This window comes from Pristiophorus japonicus, chromosome 2 (assembly GCF_044704955.1).
Source record: "Pristiophorus japonicus isolate sPriJap1 chromosome 2, sPriJap1.hap1, whole genome shotgun sequence".
Lineage (NCBI taxonomy): Eukaryota > Metazoa > Chordata > Chondrichthyes > Pristiophoridae > Pristiophorus > Pristiophorus japonicus.
In genome coordinates this window covers 359,308,524-359,331,201 of record NC_091978.1, presented here as the reverse complement: position 1 = coordinate 359,331,201, position 22,678 = coordinate 359,308,524, and the positions used below count along the sequence as shown (strand labels likewise).

Below are 22,678 nucleotides of genomic sequence, written 5' to 3'. Positions count from 1 at the left end.
TCCTCCTCGAGTATTAACTTTCCTAGTAAGACTAGGTCACTACTGTGATGAAGAAAGGTGGAGTATAATGCTGTAGATGCTGTTCAGTTATAAACACTCGAGGGCTGGATTTTCCGGTCTGTGCTCTGGGTTTCGCGCTGGAGCGGTAGCAATGGTGGCAGTGAGGGCTTCTGGGCCTCCATTGCCCCGCCACGATCCTCGGGTCCGAGTTTGAGCTCCTGCCTGACCCTTCCGCCCAGAAGTGCGCCCACAATGACCGCCTGGGAAAGCAGGGCGGTCCTACGATCCCGTCGGTGGATAGGTGAGTAATGGACTCCTACGGTAAGTGTCATCGTTCTCTCTTAATGTTTTTTTAGCAATTTGTGTTGGCGTGGGCAATGTTTTGAGAATGTTCGTGTTTTTTTTTAGTCCACTTCCCATCCTTGCTCCGAGAGAGGTGTACAACGCCTTCCTTAGTGCTGTGTTCCCTGACGCAGGACCCAGATACCCAAACTTAAATACTAAAGTGCAAACTATTCCTGCCGCTAACTTTCCCTCCCCGCCACCATTATCGCCCCAAAAACATAAAAGCCTAAAATCCAGCCCTCAGCACCTAGGCTTGAAAATCACACCCCATCTACTCTGGGCAATGAAGTGGTAAGCATGACTAGAAAACTTAGTACAAACTTAGACATACTCAGGAAACATCAGCCCCGTTTCTCTCACCAACTTGAGTGACAGAATGCCACTCGACAGTTGCACGGAAAAGAAATCTCTTCTCCTGCATTCAGTACAGTCCATAGTTGTGTAGACCAGTGTGCTCGATAAGGGTGATCTGCTCAGCTCTGGAGCCCAGTTTCCACAACAGCATGAAGATGTCGCCAGACTGTCAGTACTCCACAAGGCAGCACCACAAGAGTCAATGGCACTTAACCCAGAGTGCTATGTTTATGTCAGGAACGCAAGACCGACTACATACGCATACAAAATGTGGAGCTCTCACCGAGACAGAGTCACTGCTTCAATGTTTCCTTCAGCTGTAACTATCACTTCATGAACTAAGGTTACTGAAACTTACATTGGCATCGTAGTGTTATGGTACCCAGTACAAAACGTCAAAGCTTTATATGTGCTCCCAGCAACCAGTGTTACAAGTCTATGTCACAGGCGTCTCTGGTTGCACCCCAATACACATCACCCAACTTGGCCGACACAGAACATTGGTATAAAAATACTTTCCAAAGTTTCATTACCTTTACAGAATGTCCCCAAGTCCTCAGGAATGATCAGTTCAGCACAACGCAGAGAGGATGAAAAGAGACCGTAAGGTTTGTGGAATGGTTTGTACAAAGCAGAAACTTCACTGAATAAACTGTCTTGCAGGAGTTCAGCTGGAGTGGGCCTACCATGCAAACAGATTCCAAAACACATCGACATTACTCCAACAGGAACACAATAAGTGAATGATAACATTGGTAATGGGTAGTTTTCTTACCCAAGTATTTCATTAGCTGAAGGAAAGTATAATTTGAAGAACCTTCCTCTGGGAATGGACATTTTATAAAAGAGGTACATTGGGTCGAAAATTGCGGCGTCGCTGGGTGCATACGATGTGCGCACGCAGCTGAAGAGACCTTGTAAATGCCAGTTCTCGCTTTTGCGATCTGGCAAAATGTCTTTTGACAGATCGAATGCATCCTCACAGGAAGGATATCTGCGTGGCAGACATCGGGCTATTTGCCCAATACTTTCTCAGTGAATGTCCTTCAAACTCTTATGCATGGTAAAAGCAGAGGTATAATAATAAAATAATGGACCCGAAATTCCGGCCTCACCGGGTCTATACGGAGTGTGTACGGACCAGGGGAGACATCGCAAAAGCCGTTTTTCAGTGCGTGATTGCATTATTTTCCCAGTGAATGTCCTTAAAACTCTTGCGCCTGGCAAAAGCAGGTACGTAGCCTACTTTTACCAGCGTATGAGTTTTAAAACATATAAAAAGATATAAAAATAAAATTTAACACATTTTTATGTTAAAAGCCTTGCCCATTTATTTTAAACCCTAATTACAAAACTTTTAAAAAAAATCAATCGGAAAAATATATATTTTTTTCAAACACATTTATTAACTTTAATTTAAATCAATGTTAAATATGTGGGGTGTTTTTAAAATGTTTTATTTGCGTTTAGGTGTTGGGGAGAGGTTATCATTCATAATAATGAGAACTCCGATTTACGGAGTTCCCGTGACCTTTATTATGAATGAGAATACTTTACCTTGATTGGGTGTCCAGGCCCACGTGATTCCAGCTCCAGCTCTACGTCCGCTCAGACATGCACGTGCTCCGATGCGCATGCAGAAGAGGCCTAAAGCCGCAATCGTTGGTGGGCGCCCGAGCAAAAGTTAAGTGCACATCTTTTCTCTTCTTTTCAGGCGACTGCCCGTGGGAACCCAGATACCGGCATTTCAGGCAAAATAACTTTTATTTATATAGCGTCTTTAATGTAGTAAAACGCCCCAAGGTGCTTAACAACAGTGTTACAAGACAAAAGAGATAAATTTGACACCGAGCCACAAAAGAAGAAATTAAGGCAGATGACCAAAAGCTTGTTTAAAGAAAAGGGGGAAAGAGAGATAGAGAGGTTTAAGGAGGGAGTTCCAGAGCTTAGGGCCCTACTTTAACCAGCATCAGAGTTTTAAAACGTAAATAAATTAAATTTAATCACTCATTTTTATATTAAAAACCCTGTCCATTAAGGTGTTTATTTTTAACCCTATTAAAACAAATTAAAACTTTTTTTTAAACATTTAATTACATTCAATTTCAATTAATTTTAAATATGCGAGGTGTTTTGTTAATTAATTAAGTCTCTTGTTTTTTGGGGGTATTCTCATTGATAGTCATGGGAGCTCGTACAAACAGAGCTCTCATTATTATCAATACTAGATGTCCATTGATGATTCAGGCCCACGTGATTCCAGGAAAAGAATACGTACCTGGAAGACATGTTCCCGTACGCTACACAGTGAATGGAGCCCTCCGACCGGAATCCTACGTTCCTCAGGGACCACCAGGTATTTTCGGAACATTTTTTCGGGTTGGAGGCGTTTGTCGAAGGAAGCCTCTGACTGCAATTTTCCCCCCAAAAAGTACTTTGGCTGTTCCTACTTCAGAGCAGTACATAGCTTCACCGAATGGGAGTTCTCTTCCCATAATTTACCAAGTAGGGAAACTCTGATCTTAGCCTGGTTAGAGAAATGTTGACTGAAGGGAGGGGACATTTCTTTTTTAAAAAGCAATCAAAATGTAAAAGGACCATCATTCCAGGTTCCACCTGTGGCTGATTAGAGATACTGGAAAAAGTCTCAAGGAAGAGGTGACTTGCAATTCAGCTGGCATGCTTGGAAAATTGTTTGTATTCAAACTCAGAAACATTAGAAGAGACTATTTCTACAAGATACGAGTTAGGTACTGTAATGCATTTGCTTTGTGGGTTCTTTGCATAACAATCACACTACACAATACCAGTTCATCCACCAGGCTCACATCCACCTGCCTCATCGTGGATCCCCTGAATCCAACTGGCTGGGGTTTTATTTTGAGTCTTGTGAACATCACGTGACTGGCTAAGCCACTCCCAACTCAACAGCTCTACAACTATTTTGTGTAAAACTTTTAAATCAAGTGCCCCTTTCTTAAGGGCACAATCAACAGGCCTACAACTATTTTAGTTAAAACCATCAATCAAAAATCAAATGCCCTCTTATTAGAGGGGGCACAAAAACCGACAAATAAACAAATTGAATTTTGGCCACCAACTTAATTCAAATTTGGTTGCCGGGGGTGATGATGCACTCCAGTCCCTCCGGTGCCCACCTCTTCAACAGCTCTACAACTATTTTGAGTCAACAGCTCTACAAACCTGTGCGCATACTCACAGGTGCATACATTGTAGGTAGGTTCAAGCTAGCTCTGAATGGCACAGTATAAAACCGTCCCTAATTGCTAGTCTCACTTTAGAGGGGGGCCTGTGTAGGAAATGGAAAATATCTGGTGCAGCAACGAGATGTTCTTTTCAGAATGCAGCCAAGGCACATCAACAGGTAGAGGAGAGGACGTTGCATGCTGCAACTAACCATCTGACTTGGGATGCTGGGTAACCAAAACAGGAAAACCTCCTCTTTGCCAGCACTAAAGTCACCCACCTTGATGAGTACCAATTAGACCGAAACATTTACTTAAGGATAATGCGCACACCAAATCAGAATAAGCGTGGAAAAACCAGTCTCGTTTTATTTTAGCTTTGAGAGAATTCATGTAGATTCAGCATTTGGAAATTTGCTTTGAAGCTGCGAAAGCATTTACCTTTTGGACGGATGGAAGGTCAGGCATTTTTTCAACAGTGTTAGAACATCATTGGGTAAATCCTTTGACAAGATGAAACAGCAGTTATATTTACCAACAAGTACACAAAGGGAAAATCAAATCCATATCTGGAAATAAATAAGCCAGTATCTTCATTTCATGGAACTAGAGATATACGAATTTGCAATTTATCATTGTTGCAAATTTCAGATCGGTCTGAGCTGGGGTACAGAGAGTCTGGTCAATCCTACGAGCCATCAGAATGTCTTACATTTAGGTGTGCGTCCCTACTGCCCAATATCATCATACAATGGTGTAATCCAGGAGTGTAACAATGGATCCCTTGTCATCTAAACTGGGTATCTTATCTTCCATGCATAACTTCATGTCTCTTTCTCCAGTCTTTCAGTAGGTGGATTGAAAAACACTTTAGGAAACACGGTCTCAGAATAAGGGGGTCGGTCATTTAGGACTGAGATTAGGAGAAATGTCTTCACTCAAAGGATGTGAATCTTTGGAACTCTACACCAGAGAGCTGTGGATGTTCAGCTGTTGGATATATTTAAGACATTTAATAGCCTACTCCTGCTCCTATTTCTTATGAGACAAAGCCAGATTGTCAAACTGCTTTATTTTACAGAAAGCAAGTGAACATATAGAGCAAAGGTGTAAACAAAACCTCGTCTATTCAATTTTCACTGCACTCCTTGAAAAATGAGGAAAAATAATAAGCCAAGTCCTTTTTATGGGTTAACCAACTTGCTGTTGAATTAGCTTTTTTCTAGACAACTTTGAACTATAACAGCTGAATTACTTTCACTTTAGCTTCTATCTCCAGGCCAAGGCCTGCATCGAGCAGGCTCCTGCTTTAAAAACTTGACTAATTTCCTATCTGTTGCTTTGTCTTTCTCCGTGTTTCAATAAGTGGAAGGGCTGTCCCTCAGACTTCTTCCCCATTCCGTGATTTGCCAATTGTTCTGTTAGTAACACTGACTACCATTCCTCTTTGAGGTGTGGGTTTCAAAACAAAATCATCCTCTGCTATTCTCAAAATGAATAGGATCCATCCTGGCTTACTGAGTTTGAGCTGAGTTGGTTGACTCTCTCAGTTTGAAGTGGAGTGTGAGCCACATTACACCAAACTGATCTATCTAGCACCCATCTGTTTAACACACTTCTTCAACGCTTGGCCAAATAATACTTCAAACTCTTCCTCTGTCTCACTAACTGCAGCCTGTGGCTTCTTAAATGCAACACTTAGAAAGAAAGATTTATATAGCATAGCTCCTTTCACGACCACCAGACATCTGAAAACGCTTTACAGCCAATAAAGTAGTTTTGGAGTGTCGTCACTGTTGTAATGTAGGAAACGCAGCAGCCAATTGCCACACAAGCAAGCTCCCACAATAACAGCAATGTGATAATGACCAGATAATCTGTTTTTTTTTGTTATGTTGATTGAGGGATAAATATTGGCCAGGGCACCACTGCTCTTCTTCAAAATAGTGTCATGGGATCTTTTATGTCCACTTGGAAGAGCTGACGGGGCCTCGGTTAAATGTCTCATCTGAAAGACAGCACCTCTGACAGTGCAGCACTCCCTCAGTACCATACTGGAGTTTCCGACGCATTTCCGATAAGAGACTCCCAAAACAAGTGCTCTATTCGGAACTCCTACACGACAAGCAAGCCCCAGGTGCGCAGAGGAAATGTTTCAAGGACACCCTTAAAGCCTCCTTGATAAAATGCAATATCTCCACCGGCACCTGGGAGTCCCTGGCTCAAAATAGTGTCATGGGATCTTTTATGTCCACTTGAAAGAGCTGACGGGGCCTCGGTTAAATCTCTCATCTGAAAGACAGCACCTCTGACAGTGCAGCACTCCCTCAGTACCATACTGGAGTTTCCGACACATTTCCGATAAGAGACTCCCAAAACAAGTGCTCTATTCGGAACTCCTACACGACAAGCAAGCCCCAGGTGCGAAGAGGAAATGTTTCAAGGACACCCTTAAAGCCTCCTTGATAAAATGCAATATCTCCACCGGCACCTGGGAGTCCCTGGCCCAAGACCGTCCTAAGTGGAGGAAGAGCATTCGGGCGGGCGCTGAGCACCTCGAGTCTCGTCGCCAAGAGCATGCGGAGGACAAGCGCAGGCAATGGAAGGAACATGCAGCAAACCAGACTCCCCACCCACCCTTTCCTTCGACGACTGTTTGTCCCACCTGTGACTAGAGACTGTAATTCCCGGATTGGACTGTCACCCGAGAACTCATTTTTAGAGTGGAAACAAGTCTTCCTTGATTTCGAGGGACTTTTGATGATGATGATGATGATGATGATGGTATCATCTGCAAATTTGACCATTTTGCATGGAGTTTCTGAATCTATTTATGTAAGTTATAAACAGCGGTGGTTTCATCAGTAAACCCGGAGTCACCCACTCCACATAACACTTCTAATATGTACTCATGGGGTTGAATTTTTGGGTCGTTTGCGACCCGGGTTTTTGACTCTCTGCGGCGAAAAATGGGGCGGTCAGCTGTTTTTCGGCGGGTCGTGATCCTCCGGTCGGATTTTGCGGCGGTGCTTAGGGAGAGCTGCACCGGGTGTGCAATGGCTCTCCTTGCGATACCGCTGCGAGTTTCGACTCGCACCCGACCCATATGACACGAAACGCGCCCTGCGATGATCGCCAGGGAAAACACAGCAGTCCAGCCCTGCCGGCGGTGGTGAGCTAAATAAACTGTAAAAAAGGTAAATTGCAGTTTTTATTCTTTTATTTTTTTGTAGCGATGTGTGTTGTAAGGGTGTTGGCAAAGTTTTTTGAATGTTTTTGTGAATTCCCCCCCCCCCCCCTCCCAAGGCCTCTCTTGGAGCACTCCCGGCCCCGCACTTTGGTTGGTGAGGTTCCATTTTTTGTGCTGCAGAAGTAGTACAACGCCTCCCTTTGCGCTGCGTCCTGATACAGGAAGCCCAAATGACACAAATTAATCCATTACTCGCAAACGTTAATCGGGCGGTAAATTTCTCGCTCCGAAAACGGTAAAGTAGAAAATCCAGCCCCTGGTCTGCTACACTTTGGTAAGTTTCTAAACCTTTCCCAAGACATCCTGAGCCTCCTGAACGTTGAGGTTAACTAATAGCCTTTCACGTGGAGCTTTGTCGAAAGCCTTTTGAAAGTCAAGGTGCACCAGGCAGGATGGTCGGGAAGAGAGATGGATGGGGTTCGGGTGCTGCTTGTAAGGAGAAAGAGACACAGAGCTGGCCATGGGCTTTATACAAGAGGAATTCACATCTATGACAGTGGAAGAAGAGTAGGAAGACAGAGTAATTGTGAATAGTTGGGATATGGACTGGAGGTGGTGGGACAAAATACCCAAGAGGGAAGAAATGAAAGGTGGCATGGCTGCATGGAAAGAAGTGGAGGAGACAGGAGAGAAATACCCTAGAGGAAAAAACAAGTAGGAATATTGGACTGAGGTCCAGTCTCTCCATCATTTTATGACACTTTCATTATGACATTGTACAATTAACTAAACAAAAAAATACATTAATATCTAGGTTGCAATCATTACAAAACGGAAAGTCAATAGCAAACCATGGTAGTCTCTAAGCAGCCGTGCTCTTCTGATATTACAGTCAAGATGTCATCCACACAATCTGCAAAATAAGCCAGGAGTAAGCACAGGGTGGAGAAACATGATCACCATCAACACAAAGCTTCACAAAAAGCAGCTTACCTAGATTTAGGATAAATTTCAGACTTTCAGAAATGTCCACGTTCTGAAGCAGTTTACGACCCTGAATAAAACAAATAAGAAAACGGGTTTTTAAGTGTGCCTGGTCTTAGAATTCATTTTCATTAGACTTGTTAAAAAAAAAGAGATATTTTTTTATTTATTCATTGGATGTGAACGCCACTGGCAAGGCCAGCATTTATTGCCCATCCCTCATTGCCCTCGAGGTGGTGGTGGTGAGCCGCCTTATACCACTGAGTCGGAGTGGCTTGCTAGGCCAGTTAAGAGTCAACCACATTGCTCTGGAATCACATATAGGCCAGCAGATTTCCTTTCCTAAAGGACATTAGTGAACCATTAGTGAGTTTTTATGACAACCGATAGTTTCATGGTCACCATTACTGATAGCAGCTTTCTAGTCCAGATTTTTTATATTTTATTTAATTAACTGAATTTAAATTCTCAACTGCCGTGGTGGGATTTGAGCTCATGCCCCCAGATCATTAGTCCAGGCCTCTGGATTACTAGCCCAGTAACATAACCACTATGCTACCGTACCCATGTTAAATACAAGAAGTCTAGATAGAACTGTCCAGGTGACAAAGACAAAGAGATTCAGACATGAATTCATTTTGATTCATTTTAATTTATTGCTAGTGTTGCACCACACATGGTTTGATTTCATTGGCCATAGGCAGCATAGTTAAGTCAGGGAAGAATGCAGGCGACTTTGATAGTAACAGGCATATTGGCAGGATGGGCAGATGCAGATTAATGCAGGTGCAGTGAAAGTTATAATATGTTACAAAATCTTGTGTCTGCGCACACTTCCAGTCAACTTTTTTCAAATATAATTGAAACAGCTTATGTAAACTTGACACACTGTAATGGCACTATCTCATCAGTACAGCTTCTCCAGAGAGGAGGGTGTGATTTCAATGTGACAAGTTTACCTAGACAGTTTCCAGGATAATTACAGACATAGGGATTTATAATTTAGTATAATAATACTGACATAATGTATGACAGAATAAACCTGAACACTATACTTGATCTTGTCTCCTGTGTGTAATGCCATGTGAGATCAACTAGTGTGTAATACATTTGGGAAAAGAAAGAAAATATAACCTATTTTAAGACTGGAGGGAAAGAGAGACCTTGGGGTGCAGCTGCATTTAAAGGTGGCAATACAGGTAGAAAAGGCCTTGGAAAAGGCAAATTGGATTCTGCATTTTATAAATAGAGGTATTGAAAACAAAAGCATGTTGAATACAAAATCAAGGAAGTGATGTTGAATTTATACAAGTTCTAGGCAAAAACAACTTGCATTTATATAGCACCTTTAACATAGTGAAAGATCCCAAGGTACTTCACAGGAGCATTATGAGGTTAAAACATTGACACCGAGTCGCACAAGTAGAAATTAGCGCAAGTGACCAAAAGCTTGGTCAAAGAGGTAGGTTTTAAGGAGCGTCTTGAAGAAGGAAAGAGAGGTAGAGAGGCGGAGAGGATTAGGCAGAGAGTTCCAGAGCTTGGGGCCGAGGCAACAGAAGGCACGGCAACCAATGGTTGAGCGATTATAATCAGGGATGCTCAAGAAAGCAGAATTAGAGAAGCGCAGACATCTCTGGGCGGGGTGGGGGGGGGGGAGAGTTGTGGGGCTGGAGAAGATTAGAGAGATAGGAAAGATTCCATTATAGGAAGGATATTAAGGTCTTGGAAAGGATACAAAAAAGATCCAGTTGAACAGTATTAGGAATGAGGTTATAGCTGTGAAGAAAGGTTCAAATATTGTGCATTTTATTTTCCTCGAACACAGAAGATTATGCACTAATCCAACAGAGGTTTTCAAAGTTATGAAAGGTTTTGAGAGGATAATCATCATCAACTTTCATTTATATAGCCCCTTTAACATAGAAAAACATCCCACGGTCACAGAAACAATTAGAATTTAATAAACGCGAAGCAAAGAAAGGGATATTAGGAGCCATTACCAAAGGCTTGATTGAAGAGGTGGATTTTAGGAAGGGTCTTATAGGAGGAGAGGGAAGTGGGGAGGTGGAGGGGTTTATGGAATGAATTACTGAGCATGGATCCTAGGCAGCTAAAAGCATGACCACCAATGGTGGGGCAAAGGGAGGCATGGATGCACGAAAGGCCAGAAGAGGAGGAACAGAGAGTTTGGGGAGGGTGGAGGGAGGGGTCAGAAGGGTTTGTAGGAGATTACAGAGATAGGAAGGGGTGGGTCCATGAAGGGAATTAAATATGAGGATAACAATTTTAATTTGAGAATTGACGACGTTGCGGGATCAGGAGCCATTGCAGGTCAGCATGGGTGATGGGTGAATGGGACTTACTGCAGGATAGAATAAGGGCAACAGAGTTTTGGAAGAGCTGATGTTCATGGGAGGATGGCTGACCAACCAGGAGAGCATTGAAACAGAGTGTGAATTGGACAACGAGGATTTCAGCAGCAGAAGGGCTGATGCAGGGTCAGAGACAGGCGATGTTACTCAGGTAGAAGTAGGTGCACTGAGTGTTGGAGAAGATATGGTGTCATAAGCTCACCACGGGGTTGAATAGTATGTGGAGACCGCCAATAGACTAGTTCAGCTGGACAAAGCAGCCGGCTAGGGGGATGGAATCGGTGGCAAGAATATGAAGACAGTGGCTTCAGTCTTCACAATGCTTAACTGAAGGAAACTGCAGTTCATCCAAAACTTCTTGTCAGACAGACAGTCTGACAGCACAGAGAGAATGGACATCTAGAGGTAGAGCAATGATAAACAGGAGAAAGTCACTTCTATTATTTGAAGAATTTGGTAACATCAGGGCATAGATTCTGAATTATCAGTAGAAGAACAAAGGGGAAGTTAAAAGAAAGTTTTTCACTGAAAGGGCTAGTAGGATATGAAATGCTTCACCACAAGTGGCTATTGAGGCAAAACTAAATCATCATACAATGGGGTATTGGATAAGTCTTTGAAAAGGAAAGAATACAAAAGTACACTAGGAAAGAGCAGGGAAATGGGATTAGAGTAGGTAATAAAAACAGACAATGTTGGAAATACTCAGCAGGTCAGGCAGCAACTATGGAGAGAGAAACAGAGTTAACATTTCAGCTTGATAAGTTGTCATCAGAACGGATGATTTCCAGCATCAGCAGTATTTTGCTTTCGGATTACAGTAGATAACTCTAGTTGAAGAGCCAACAATGGGATAATAAGATGAACAGCCTGCTCCAGTGCTGCAATTTCATCAAAAAGCCCCATGGTGGGATGAGAGTGTTGTCCTATGAGGAGATTGAATAGATTGGGGCTATACTCTCTGGAGTTTAGAAGAATGAGAGGGGTTGCTGAGGGGGATTGACAGGGTAGATGCTGAGAGGTTGCTTCCCTTGGCTGGCGAGTCTAGAACTAGGGGGCACAGTCTCAGGACAAGGGCTCGGCCATTTAAGATTGAGACGAGGAACTTCTTCATTCAGAGGGTTGTGAATCTTTAGAATTCTCGGCCCCAAAGAGCTGTGGACGTTGAGTCGTTGAGTACATTCAAGGCTGACATAGATTGATTTTTGGACTCGAGGGGAACCAAGGGATATGGCGATTGGGTGGGAAGGTGGAATTGAGTTGAAGATCAGCCATAATCTCATTGAATGGTGGAGCAGGCCCAAGGGGCCTTGTGTTTTTATGATTTGTGTTTTGCTCACGTAGAATTAGGGTGTATAGAATTTTAAAAAGATACAATGGCAATTATCAAAAAAATGTAGAAAACAATAGAGCGATAGTGCTTGTAGCATTGACAAACCTCAGACCCAACCATCTTGGGCTGGTATACCACATGTGGTTAGAATATATCCTCCATGTCACAACTGTTTCCATCACTAATTGTCTGTAATCTTTACCACATGGCTGCTCAGTTGCCTCAGTTACATTCTTTTAAGAATAAGGCTTCTGTTTCATATAGTTATTGTTTTTGATTGTAATTTGGCATTTGTTCAGCATTCTTTTCTATAATCTACATTCAAGCCTCAAGTCGGTCACCATGGTTACATGAGGGGTCAACAAAATGAAACTAATGAGCCAAGGAAGATGATTGCAAGAACTCCAAATGTTTTATGGATTAAATGTGAATTTTTTTCCCTATTCGATCATTAGATAAGGGAGACAGTTCTGATACTTCGAGCCGGGAGATTAACTTTTGGCAAAGGAAAAAAAAAAATTGTTTCTATTTTTATAAATTGCCAAGATAAACAAGAAACTTCCCATCTGCACATTGTATTATCCTAATTCTGTGCCAGTTACATTGGGCCGTTTTTCAGCGCACTTACCGCGGTTGAGCCGCTTATGTACGTTCGGAGATGCGCCGGAAAAAAAATGTTGCAACTTTGGCCGCTGTCTGGCCTCTACACTGCAGTCGCGCAGCGTGGTCAGTTGACTCGGGGGGTGGAGCCTGCGTTCTGCACTGGAAAATGTGCCGGATCGTCTGCACGTGCGCAGGGGAGAAAAGTGATGTCTGCGCATGCGCAGTAGTGCTGTGAGTCTGAGGGTTGGCAATCGGCCATTAAAGAGCTGCTTGTGTCTTCGCGCCCGAATTTCTGAGGTAGAATATCTTGCTTTCTTGTTGTTCAGCAATTCACTCGGGTTTATTCTTACAAGTAATTCATCCAACAGAAGATACTAGATTTTCTGTTTTCACTCATTTCTCAGAGCACGAATAATTCAGAATTCTGGTCAATATGCACTTTTCATAAACTACACCTTGCAAAATGAGAAGTGTCTGAAATACAGTGATTGTGAGATAAAGGCCCTGATATTTACGGGGTGGCGGGGAGGGTATCACATGTTCGCGTTCGGATATAGCTCTGTAATGGAAATGAAAAGCCACTTCTACTTGTACTGAATCAAAGTTCCCTGTTGATTTATTCAACTGTGTTTACTGCTGTTATCTAGAATTGCAGCCTCTCCCTCTCTGTGGTCCCCGATGCTTGCCAGCTCCCTCCCTCCCTCCCTCCCTCTTCCCTCACCACCACCCCAGCCCCCCCCCCACTCCCACCGCCAGCCCCGCCCCGGCCCCCGCTCCAGCCTCTCCGTTGATTTGCTTGCAGCCTCTCCGTTGAATCCCGATGCTGGCCGCTTCACTCGCTCCTGCCCCGAGCTCAGGCAGAGTGGCCTCCTGGTGCGTTGTCGCGCCCCTCGTCCAGGCCGAGTGGCCTCCCGCACCGGCCCGCTGCCTTACCGGGCCAAGTGCAGAAAGGTGAATTGCAGTTTGAAGATGAAGGTAGGACTTTAACTTTTTATTTCTTATAGAATTGTTAGCAATGTTTGCAAACAAAAACTACTAAGGGTAGAGCTTGGTTGGTTCAGGTCCAGGCCCTCTCCGCTTCCCGCCCTATCTCAGGCCGAATGGCCTCCGATGTACTTATCTGCGCCAATTTCTTTATCTCTCCGCAAGGGTTTTTTCAAATGATCACATACGCTGGCCTGAGTAGAAATGGAGTAACTATTAGCTGGCCAAAGTTGCCTAAATGGGCACAACTGGCGTAGGTGGCTGGTAACACCTACTTTTAAGAGAAAAAAAACGAACCAAAATGAAACGTAACTAAGGTGAGTTACACTAGTGCAAACTGATTGGGGAAACTGGGGATTTTTAAGTTACGCCAGAAAAAGCAGCCTACTCCAAAAAAAACAGAGCAACAGCCCTGGCCAAAATTGAGCCCATTGTTCCCCAGTTGAACTGGAATGAGATTTCACCAAATGCCTCTGATACAGAAAGAACAAACTTTTGGAGTGTCGTCACTGTTGTAATGTAGGAAATGCACAGCAAGCTCCCACAAACAGCAATGTGATAAAGACCAGATAATCAGTTTAAATTTGGTTATTTTGATTGAGGGATAAATATTGGCCAAGACACCGGGAATAACTCCCCTGGTCTTCTTCGAAATAGTGCCATGGGATCTTTTACCTCCACTTGAGAGAGCAGACGGGGCCTCGGTTTAACGTCTCATCCAAAAGACGGCATCTCCGACAGTGGAATGTTCCCTCAGCACAGCACTGGAGTGTCAGCCTAGATTTTTGTGTGCTCAAGTCACTGGAGTAGGACTTAAACCCTCAACTTTCTGACTCAAGAGGCGAGTGTGCTAACTACTGAGCCACAGCCGAGTGCCTTTCACGTCCTTAGGGTGTCCTAAAGCCAAATAGGAACCTTTGAAGTTTAGTTACTGTCGTTGTGTGGTTGGCAATTTGTACATTGCAAGATTCCCACAAAGTGCATTGAGCTAAATGGCCAGTCGTTTTAACGGTGCTGGACAAGATTACATAGAAAATTATACACGGAAACATCTGTTCAGCCCAGACAGTGTTGGTGTGTGCCTGGCTTATGAAATCAAACCTGGCTTATGAAATCAAACCTGGCTTGAGAATTAAACAGAAAATGCTGGCAAAAGCACAGAAGATCGACCAGCTCTGAAGAGAGAAAGAACAGCTCGACATGGAGGCCGAGGACACCACCCTCACCTCCCCCCTGCAATTTACCCTGATGGAGGGTCTCTCCCCACTCCTTCCGCCATCCAAACTGCCAATTGCCTTTCCCCACCCACACCTCTTTTGTATTTGTGCATTGGATCAGCATCCAGGACTGCAAAGGATGGTATTCCCACTCAGTATAATAGCAGCTGGCTGGCTGCACACAGCCTTGCCAGATAGGTCATTCAAATGGGTTCCTTCCCACCAACATACAGAGTCTATTCAGAGCTGCGGGTGCATGCGATAAAGGACAGTTTCTAAGCGGGGGTTATTTTGGATGGGAGAAGTTCCACCAATGCTACCTCCGCAAGATCCTGAACATCCATTGGCAGGATAGGCGCACCAACTTCAGTGTTCTCGCTCCGGCCAACATCCCCAGCATCGAAACATTGACCACGTTCGATCAGCTCCGATGGATGGGCCGCATCGTCCGCATGCCTGATACTCGATTCCCAAAACAAGCGCTCTACTCAGAGCTCCGACACGGCAAGGGAGCCCCAGGTGGGCAGAGGAAACACTTCAAGAACACCCTCAAAGCCTCCTTGAAAAAGTGCAACATCCCCACCGACACCTGGGAATCCCCGGCCCAAGACCGTTCAAAATGGAGAAGCATCAGGGAAGGCGCCGAAAAAAACCGAGTCTCTTCGCCAGGAGCAAACGGAAGCCAAGTACAAACAGCGGAAGGAGCGCACGACAACCCAAGCACCCCACCCACCCGTCCCTCCAACCACCGTCTGCCCCACCTGTGACAGAGACAGTTGGTCCCGCATTGGACTCATCAGCCATCTGATAACTTATATTAGTGTGGAAGCAAGTTATCCTTGACTCTGAGGGACTGCCCAAGAAGAAGAATAATTTTTGGATGGAAGATTATTTTGGATACAATGTTCTTCCCATTCAACAAAGAAAAATCAGCAAATTAGTAATTTATAAAAATGTCTGAATTCCCTTCCAGAATATGTACCAGGATAGTGAATGGAATGTTATGCCTTTATCTGCCTCATGGGCCAATTAAGTTTAAATACGACTGTTCAATGTAAAATCTGCACCGCCGAAACGCTTTCCATCGCACCGTACCATTAGATTACTTACAGAAGAGATGGTTTTTCAACATACCACACAGAGTTCAAAGAGTATCGCACCAAGAGACCACACATCGACTTTGGGACCCGAGGGCGATGACCCCTCGCTCTGAGTATGATCGGTGGGCTTCACCATTCCCTGGGCAATGACCTCAGGTGCCAAGTATGAAGGATACCTAAACACAACCCATAAATACACATTAACCGACAGCTTAACTACACCAGCAAGGGTCAGCAAGCAGCCCACAAGCCCAAAGGCACTAGAGTGTTTCATTTTTTTAAGTGGGGTCAAACAGCTGCTTATAAGTGTAAACAGCTTGTTAAATCGGCTCATCGCTGAGCACGTTTTCTTATATACCCGGGGAAACATTTATTGGGTGTTTTATATTCGAGTGAGTCAGAGTCCTATCTTCGGATCATGTTCTATTTAGCCCACCTTGACTGGCTGCTCAGTGACAGCCTTAAACCAGATGTTCAGTAATAATGTGAACACTGACAGGATGTGTAGTGCACCGGTTCAGGCACTCATTTCACTCCAATGTGATTTGCAGGCTCAATTGCCAGGTGCAAATGGTTTTACAATAATCCGGCTGTGTCTCTATCGCCCGCCTCAGCCCACCTGCTGCTGAAACCTTCTTCCATACCTTTCTCATTTCATTTAAAGAAAAGACTTGCATTTATATGGCACCTTCCACAGCCTTAGGACATCACAAAGCACTTTACAGCCAATTAACTACGGTTGATGTGTGATGAAGGAAACGCAGTAGCCAATTTGCACATAGCAAGTTCCACAAACAGCAATGTGATGATGACCAGATAAACTGCTTTTGAAAATGTTGGTTGAGGGATAAATATTGGCCAGGACAGCGGGGATAACTCCCCTGCTCTTCTTTGAAATAGTGCCATGGGATCTTTTACGTCCACCTGAGGGGGCAGATGGGGCCTCGGGTTAAGGTCTCATCCGAAAGACGGCACGGCAACTCTGACAGTGCAGCGCTCCCTCAGTACTGCACTTAAATGTCAGCCTGGATTACGAGCTCAAATCTCTAGAGTGGGTCTTGTCCCGAACCATTCTGAATCAGAGGCAAGAGTGCTGCCAACTGAGCCGACACCTAATTCAACATTTTGTTGTAGACATTGCTGAAACAGAATTCTTCAATTCCTTTCATTCTCAAAAGGCAAGAAAAAAAAAGTTTGTAGAATCTGCTCCGATGACAGACGCACTCACGACACCAGTCACGTTCTAACTCTTCTGAGTTCTAGGTGAGTTCTTACCCAATTGGGAAATCAACATCAGCATTGTAACCAGTCATGTGATACACACCAAACTTAGCCAACTTAATGTGACCCTGTAAGCATAAAAACAAACACTTATTAAAACCAGGTGCTCTGCCAGAATACGAGATAGAATATAAATCAGACCATCAACCCAAAACCTTTAACCAATAAATCAAACCAAGAATCCTACCATGTCATCGAACTACCTACTGCCAGACATGACTCGGCATCAGCTAGATTAGCTCCTTTAGCAAGTAAGAAGTATTCAATGCAAAGGACCGATTCCGCTTTTAAAGTGTACTACTGTTACAAGAGCTCTGCGAGTGGTAAGATCCAGGTCTGCAGACAAACATAATATACTTCTGAATTTGTCATTCACATTTGCAGGGAAACAAATAGTCTACTCTGTCATATAACCCTCACTGAGCTTAGATATAGCATCTGTTGGGGATAAGGATTAAAAATTGATGTATAAAAATAACTGGGAGCGTCCACCTGTCGCTCACTGAAGCCTCATTATTTGCAATCCATTGATCATCTTCAAGGGTGAAACTTAGTAATGTCGTTCAGCTAAACCTTGGGCCTTACCTGGAACCGCCACCCTAACCTGCCACCTTGGGATGCTTCAGATCTCTCTCTCTGGATTCGGCCCATTCCAGGTCCAGCTCTGTAACTTCCGGCCAGTCAAGAATTTGCTCCCGAACCTGCTGTCCCGCCGTGGTAAGTTCTAGAACCTGCTGTCCAGCCGTGGTAAGTTCCAGAGCCTGCTCTCCAGCCGTAGAAAGTTCCAGAGCCTGCTGTCCAGCCGTGGTAAGTTCCAGAGCCTGCTGTCCAGCCGTGGTAAGTTCCAGAGCCTGCTGTCCAGCCATGGTAAGTTCTAGAACCTGCTGTCCAGCCGTGGTAAGTTCCAGAGCCTGCTCTCCAGCCGTAGAAAGTTCCAGGGCCTGCTGTCCAGCCGTGGAAAGTTCCAGAGCCTGCTGTCCAGCCATGGAAAGTTCCAGAACCTGCTGTCCAGCCGTGGAAAGTTCCAGAGCCTGTTCTCCAGCCGTGGAAAGTTCCAGGGCCTGCTGTCCAGCCATGGAAAGTTCCAGAACCTGCTGTCCAGCCGTGGAAAGTTCCAGAACCTGCTGTCCAGCCGTGGAAAGTTCCACAGCCTGCTGTCCAGCCGTGGAAAGTTCCAGAACCTGCTGTCCTGCCGTGGAAAGTTCCAGAATCTGCTGTCAGGCCGTGGAAAGTTCCAGAACCTGCTGTCAGGCCGTGGAAAGTTCCAGAACCTGCTGTCCGGCCGTGGAAAGTTCCAGAACCTGCTGTCCGGCCGTGGAAAGTTCCAGAACCTGCACTCTAGCCTAGGGCACTCCAGAACCTGCTGTCCAGCCATGGAACATTCCAAAGAGGTAATGTAACACAAGTTAATTTTCATTACATCAACTAACATCCAAACATCAGCCATACATAGGATTACATAGGGTATATGGCACAGAAACAAGCCATTCAGCTCAACGAGTCCATGCTGGCGTTTATACTCTTCTTGAGCCTCCTCCTGTCTTTCTTCATCTAAATCTAACCACATAACCCTCTATTCCCTTCTCCCTCATAGGCTTACCTAGCCTCCACCTATATACATCTATACTATTTGCCTCAACCACTCCCTGTGGTAGCGCGTTCCACATTCTCACCATTCTTTGGGTAAAGAGGTTTCTTCAGAATTCCCTATTTGATTTCTTGGTGGCTATCCTTTATTGATGGTCTCCAGTTATACTCTTCCCCACAAGTGGAAACTGTCTCTCTGTAAATACCCTATCAAAAACTTTCATAATTTTAAAGACCTCAATTAGGTCACCCCTCAGCCTTCTTTTTTCAAGCGGAGACCCAGCCTGTTTATCCTTCCCTGATAGGTATACCCTCACATTTCTGGTATCATCCTTGTAAAATCTTCTCTGCACCGTCTCCAGTGCCTCTATATCCTTTGTATAATGTGGCGACCAGCATTGTATGCAGTACTCCAAGTGTGTACATGCTCAGCCACAAGTAGGCTGGCTATTAGTTGCTCCAACTAACCGAGCATTGAAGAGTTCTTCTTTCAATCAATAACTAATGCAAGTTTATGAAGCACCATATTCTATATAAAAGGAGATAAAAATAATTCAGGAGGCCTTACCTCACAATCCAGAAGAATATTGTGTGGTGCAAGCGCTCGGTGAACCATTCTGTGTTTGTTCATATATTCCAGCCCTTCTAATACCTCAAAGGCTATTTGTAACACCCTTCCAGGACTGAAAAAAAGTCAAAAGTAGTATAATTACATTGTCAAACATGTCTTTTCTTCTCCAATCTTTAGTTGGAATGATAAATTCACAACTAGTCAGAATAACTAATTTAAGGAGCTGTAAGTCTCTCTGCCAGTTGGGCTTCTTGCCTCTAGATGGTGTTTATATCTAGTGCTCCTGGTTACATTCTTCAGCTCAAGAGAACACACACATGCAGGGGTTTCAAACAGTTATTTCATTCCTTAGCATGGGCACCCCATAAGGTGCTGAGATCATCATGTGTAAAGAGACTGCTCAAAGTCTGTCAGCAAGTTATTTAAGAAAATGGAATTAATTTTCTGCAACATACTTTAACTGTATTGGGCAACAACTGACGTCATGTCGACTTAAAAGTTACTGTGAAGGGCAAACCATTAATGTTTGACAGGGTGGATGTGGTGAAACTACTTCCGCTTGTGAGCTAGTCCAGAATAAGGGGGCATAAATATGATGTAGTCACCAATGGATCAAATAAAGAATTCAGGAGGGATTTATTTGTACAGAGTAGTCAGAATGTGGAACTCACTGCCACATGGAGCAGTTGAATCTGACAGCATTGATGCATTTAAGGGAGGCTTGATGCCTACATGAGAATGAAGGGACTAAAGAGATATGGGGGCATGGTGGGAAGAAGTAATTTGAATGGGTGGAGGCTTGTGTGGAGGGACACCAGCATAGACGTGTTGGGCTGAATGGCCTGTTTCTGTTAAAAACTAACAGAGACATTGTGAAATCTCTTCATACCAGTAGGGGACCGAGGGTCTAGTGAGAAGGAGGTACTGAAGGAAATCCTTATTAGTCGGGAAATTGTGTTAGGGAAATTGATGGGATTGAGGGCCGATAAATCCCCAGGGCCTGATAGGCTGCATGCCAGAATACTGAAGGAAGTGGCCCTAGAATTAGTGGATGCATTCGTGATCATTTTCCAACAGTCTATCGACTCTGGATCAGTTCTTATGGACTGGAGGGTAGATAATGTAACACCACTTTTTAAAATAGGAGGGAAAGAGAAAACAGGTAATTATAGACCGGTTTGCCTGACATCAGTAGTGGGGAAAATGTTGGAATCAATTATTAAAGATGAAATAGCAGCGCATTTGGAAAGCAGTGACAGGATCGGTCCAAGTCAGCATAGATTTATGAAAGGGAAATCATGCTTGACAAATCTTCTCGAATTTTTTGAGGATGTAACTAATAGAGTGGACAAGGGAGAACCAGTGGATGTGATGTGTTTGGACTTTCAAAAGGGTTTTGACAAGGTCCCACACAAGAGATTGGTGTGCAAAATTAAGGCACATGGTATTGGGGATAATGTACTGACGTGGATAGAGAACGTTGGCAGACAGGAAGCAGAGAGTCGGGATAAACGGGTCATTTTCAGAATGGCAGGCAGTGACTAGTGGGGTGCCGCAGGGCTCAGTGCTGGGACCTCAGCTATTTACAATATACATCAATGATTTAGATGAAGGAATTGAGTGTAATATCTCCAAGTTTGCAGATGACACTAAGCTGGGTGGCGGAGTGAGCTGTGAGGAGGATGCTAAGAGGCTGCAGGTTAGAGGAGTGGGCAACTGTACGGCAGATGCAGTATAATGTGGATAAATGTGAGGTTATCCACTTTGGTGGCAAAAACACAAAGGCAGAATATTATCTGAATGGTGACAGATTAGGAAAAGGGGAGGTGCAACAAGACCTGGGTGTCATGGTACATCAGTCATTGAAAGCTGGCATGCAGGTACAGCAGGCAGTGAAGGCGGCAAATGGCATGTTGGCCTTCTTAGCTAGGGGATTTGAGTATAGGAGCAGGGAGGTCGTACTGCAGTTGTACAGGGCCTTGGTGAGGCCTCACCTAGAATACTGTGTTCAGTTTTGGTCTCCTAATCTGAGGAAGGGACGTTCTTGCTATTGAGGGAGTGCAGTGCAGACTGATTCCCAGGATGGCAGGACTGACATATGAGGAGAGACTGGATCGATTGGGCCTGTATTCATTGGAGTTTAGAAGGATGATAGGGGATCTCATAGAAACATATAACATTTTGACAGGACTGGACAGGTTAGATGCAGGAAGAATGTTCCCGATGTTGGAGAAGTCCAGAACAGGGGTTACAGTCTAAGGATAAGGGGTAAGCCATTTAGGACTAAGATGAGGAGAAACTTCTTCACTCAGAGAGTTGTTAACCTGTGGAATTCTCTACCTCAGAGTTGTTGATGCCAGTTCATTGGATATATTCAAGACAGAGTTTGATATGGCCCTTACATAAGAACATAAGAATTAGGAACAGGAGTAGGCCATCGAGCCCCTCGAGCCTGCTCCGCCATTCAACAAGATCATGGCTGATCTGGCCGTGGACTCAGCTCCACTTACCCGCCCGCTCCCCATAACCCTTAATTCCCTTATTGGTTAAAAATCTATCTATCTGTGATTTGAATACATTCAATGAGCTACCCTCAACTGCTTCCTTGGGCAGAGAATTCCACAGATTCACAACCTTCTGGGAGAAGAAATTCCTTCTCAACTCGGTTTTAAATTGGCTCCCCCGTATTTTGAGGCTGTGCCCCCTAGTTCTAGTCTCCCCGACCAGTGGAAACAACCTCTCTGCCTCTATCTTGTCTATCCCTTTATTTTAAATGTTTCTATAAGATCACCCCTCATCCTACTGAACTCCAACGAGTAAAGACCCAGTCTACTCAATCTATCATCATAAGGTAACCCCCTCATCTCCTAGTGAATCGTCTCTGTACCCCCTCCAAAGCTAGTATATCCTTCCTTAAGAAAGGTGACCAAAACTGCACGCAGTACTCCAGGTGCGGCCTCACCAATACCCTGTACAGTTGCAGCAGGACCTCCCTGCTTTTGTACTCCATCCTCTTGCAATGAAGGCCAACATTCCATTCGCCTTCCTGATTACCTGCTGCATCTGCAAACTAACTTTTTGGGATTCATGCACAAGGACCCCCAGGTCCCTCTGCACCGCAGCATGTTGTAATTTCTCCCCATTCAAATAATATTCCCTTTTACTATTTTTTTTCCCCAAGGTGGATGACCTCACATTTTCCGACATTGTATTCCATCTGCCAAACCTTAGCCCATTCGCTTAACCTATCTAAATCTCTTTGCAGCCTCTCTGTGTCCTCTACACAACCCGCTTTCCCATTAATCTTTGTGTCTTCTGCAAATTTTGTTAAACTACACTCTGTCCCCTCTTCCAGGTCATCTATGTATATTGTAAACAGTTGTGGTCCCAGCACCGATCCCTGTGGCACACCACTAACCACCGATTTCCAACTCGAAAAGGACCCATTTATCCCCACTCTCTGCTTTCTGTTAGCCAGCCAATTCTCGATCCATGCTAATACATTTCCTCTGGCTCCGCATACCTTTATCTGCTGCAGTAACCTTTTGTGT

General features: G+C 44.3%; 1 protein-coding gene across 5 annotated transcripts in view; it reads right to left on the bottom strand.

Annotated features, from left to right (window-relative positions):
- Positions 1 to 22,678, bottom strand: part of tbck (TBC1 domain containing kinase) — a 223,558-nt gene that overhangs the window by 160,120 nt on the left and 40,760 nt on the right. For all 5 annotated transcript variants that reach the window (XM_070872609.1, XM_070872627.1, XM_070872618.1 and 2 more), the window contains exons 4-10: positions 19,125 to 19,239; positions 16,964 to 17,037; positions 15,723 to 15,864; positions 8,089 to 8,149; positions 7,947 to 8,008; positions 4,347 to 4,408; positions 1,233 to 1,381 (exon numbers count right to left, since the gene is read on the bottom strand). In XM_070872609.1, the coding sequence (XP_070728710.1) occupies positions 1,233 to 1,381; positions 4,347 to 4,408; positions 7,947 to 8,008; positions 8,089 to 8,149; positions 15,723 to 15,864; positions 16,964 to 17,037; positions 19,125 to 19,239 (665 nt within the window). The remainder of the gene's footprint in view (positions 1 to 1,232; positions 1,382 to 4,346; positions 4,409 to 7,946; positions 8,009 to 8,088; positions 8,150 to 15,722; positions 15,865 to 16,963; positions 17,038 to 19,124; positions 19,240 to 22,678) is intronic.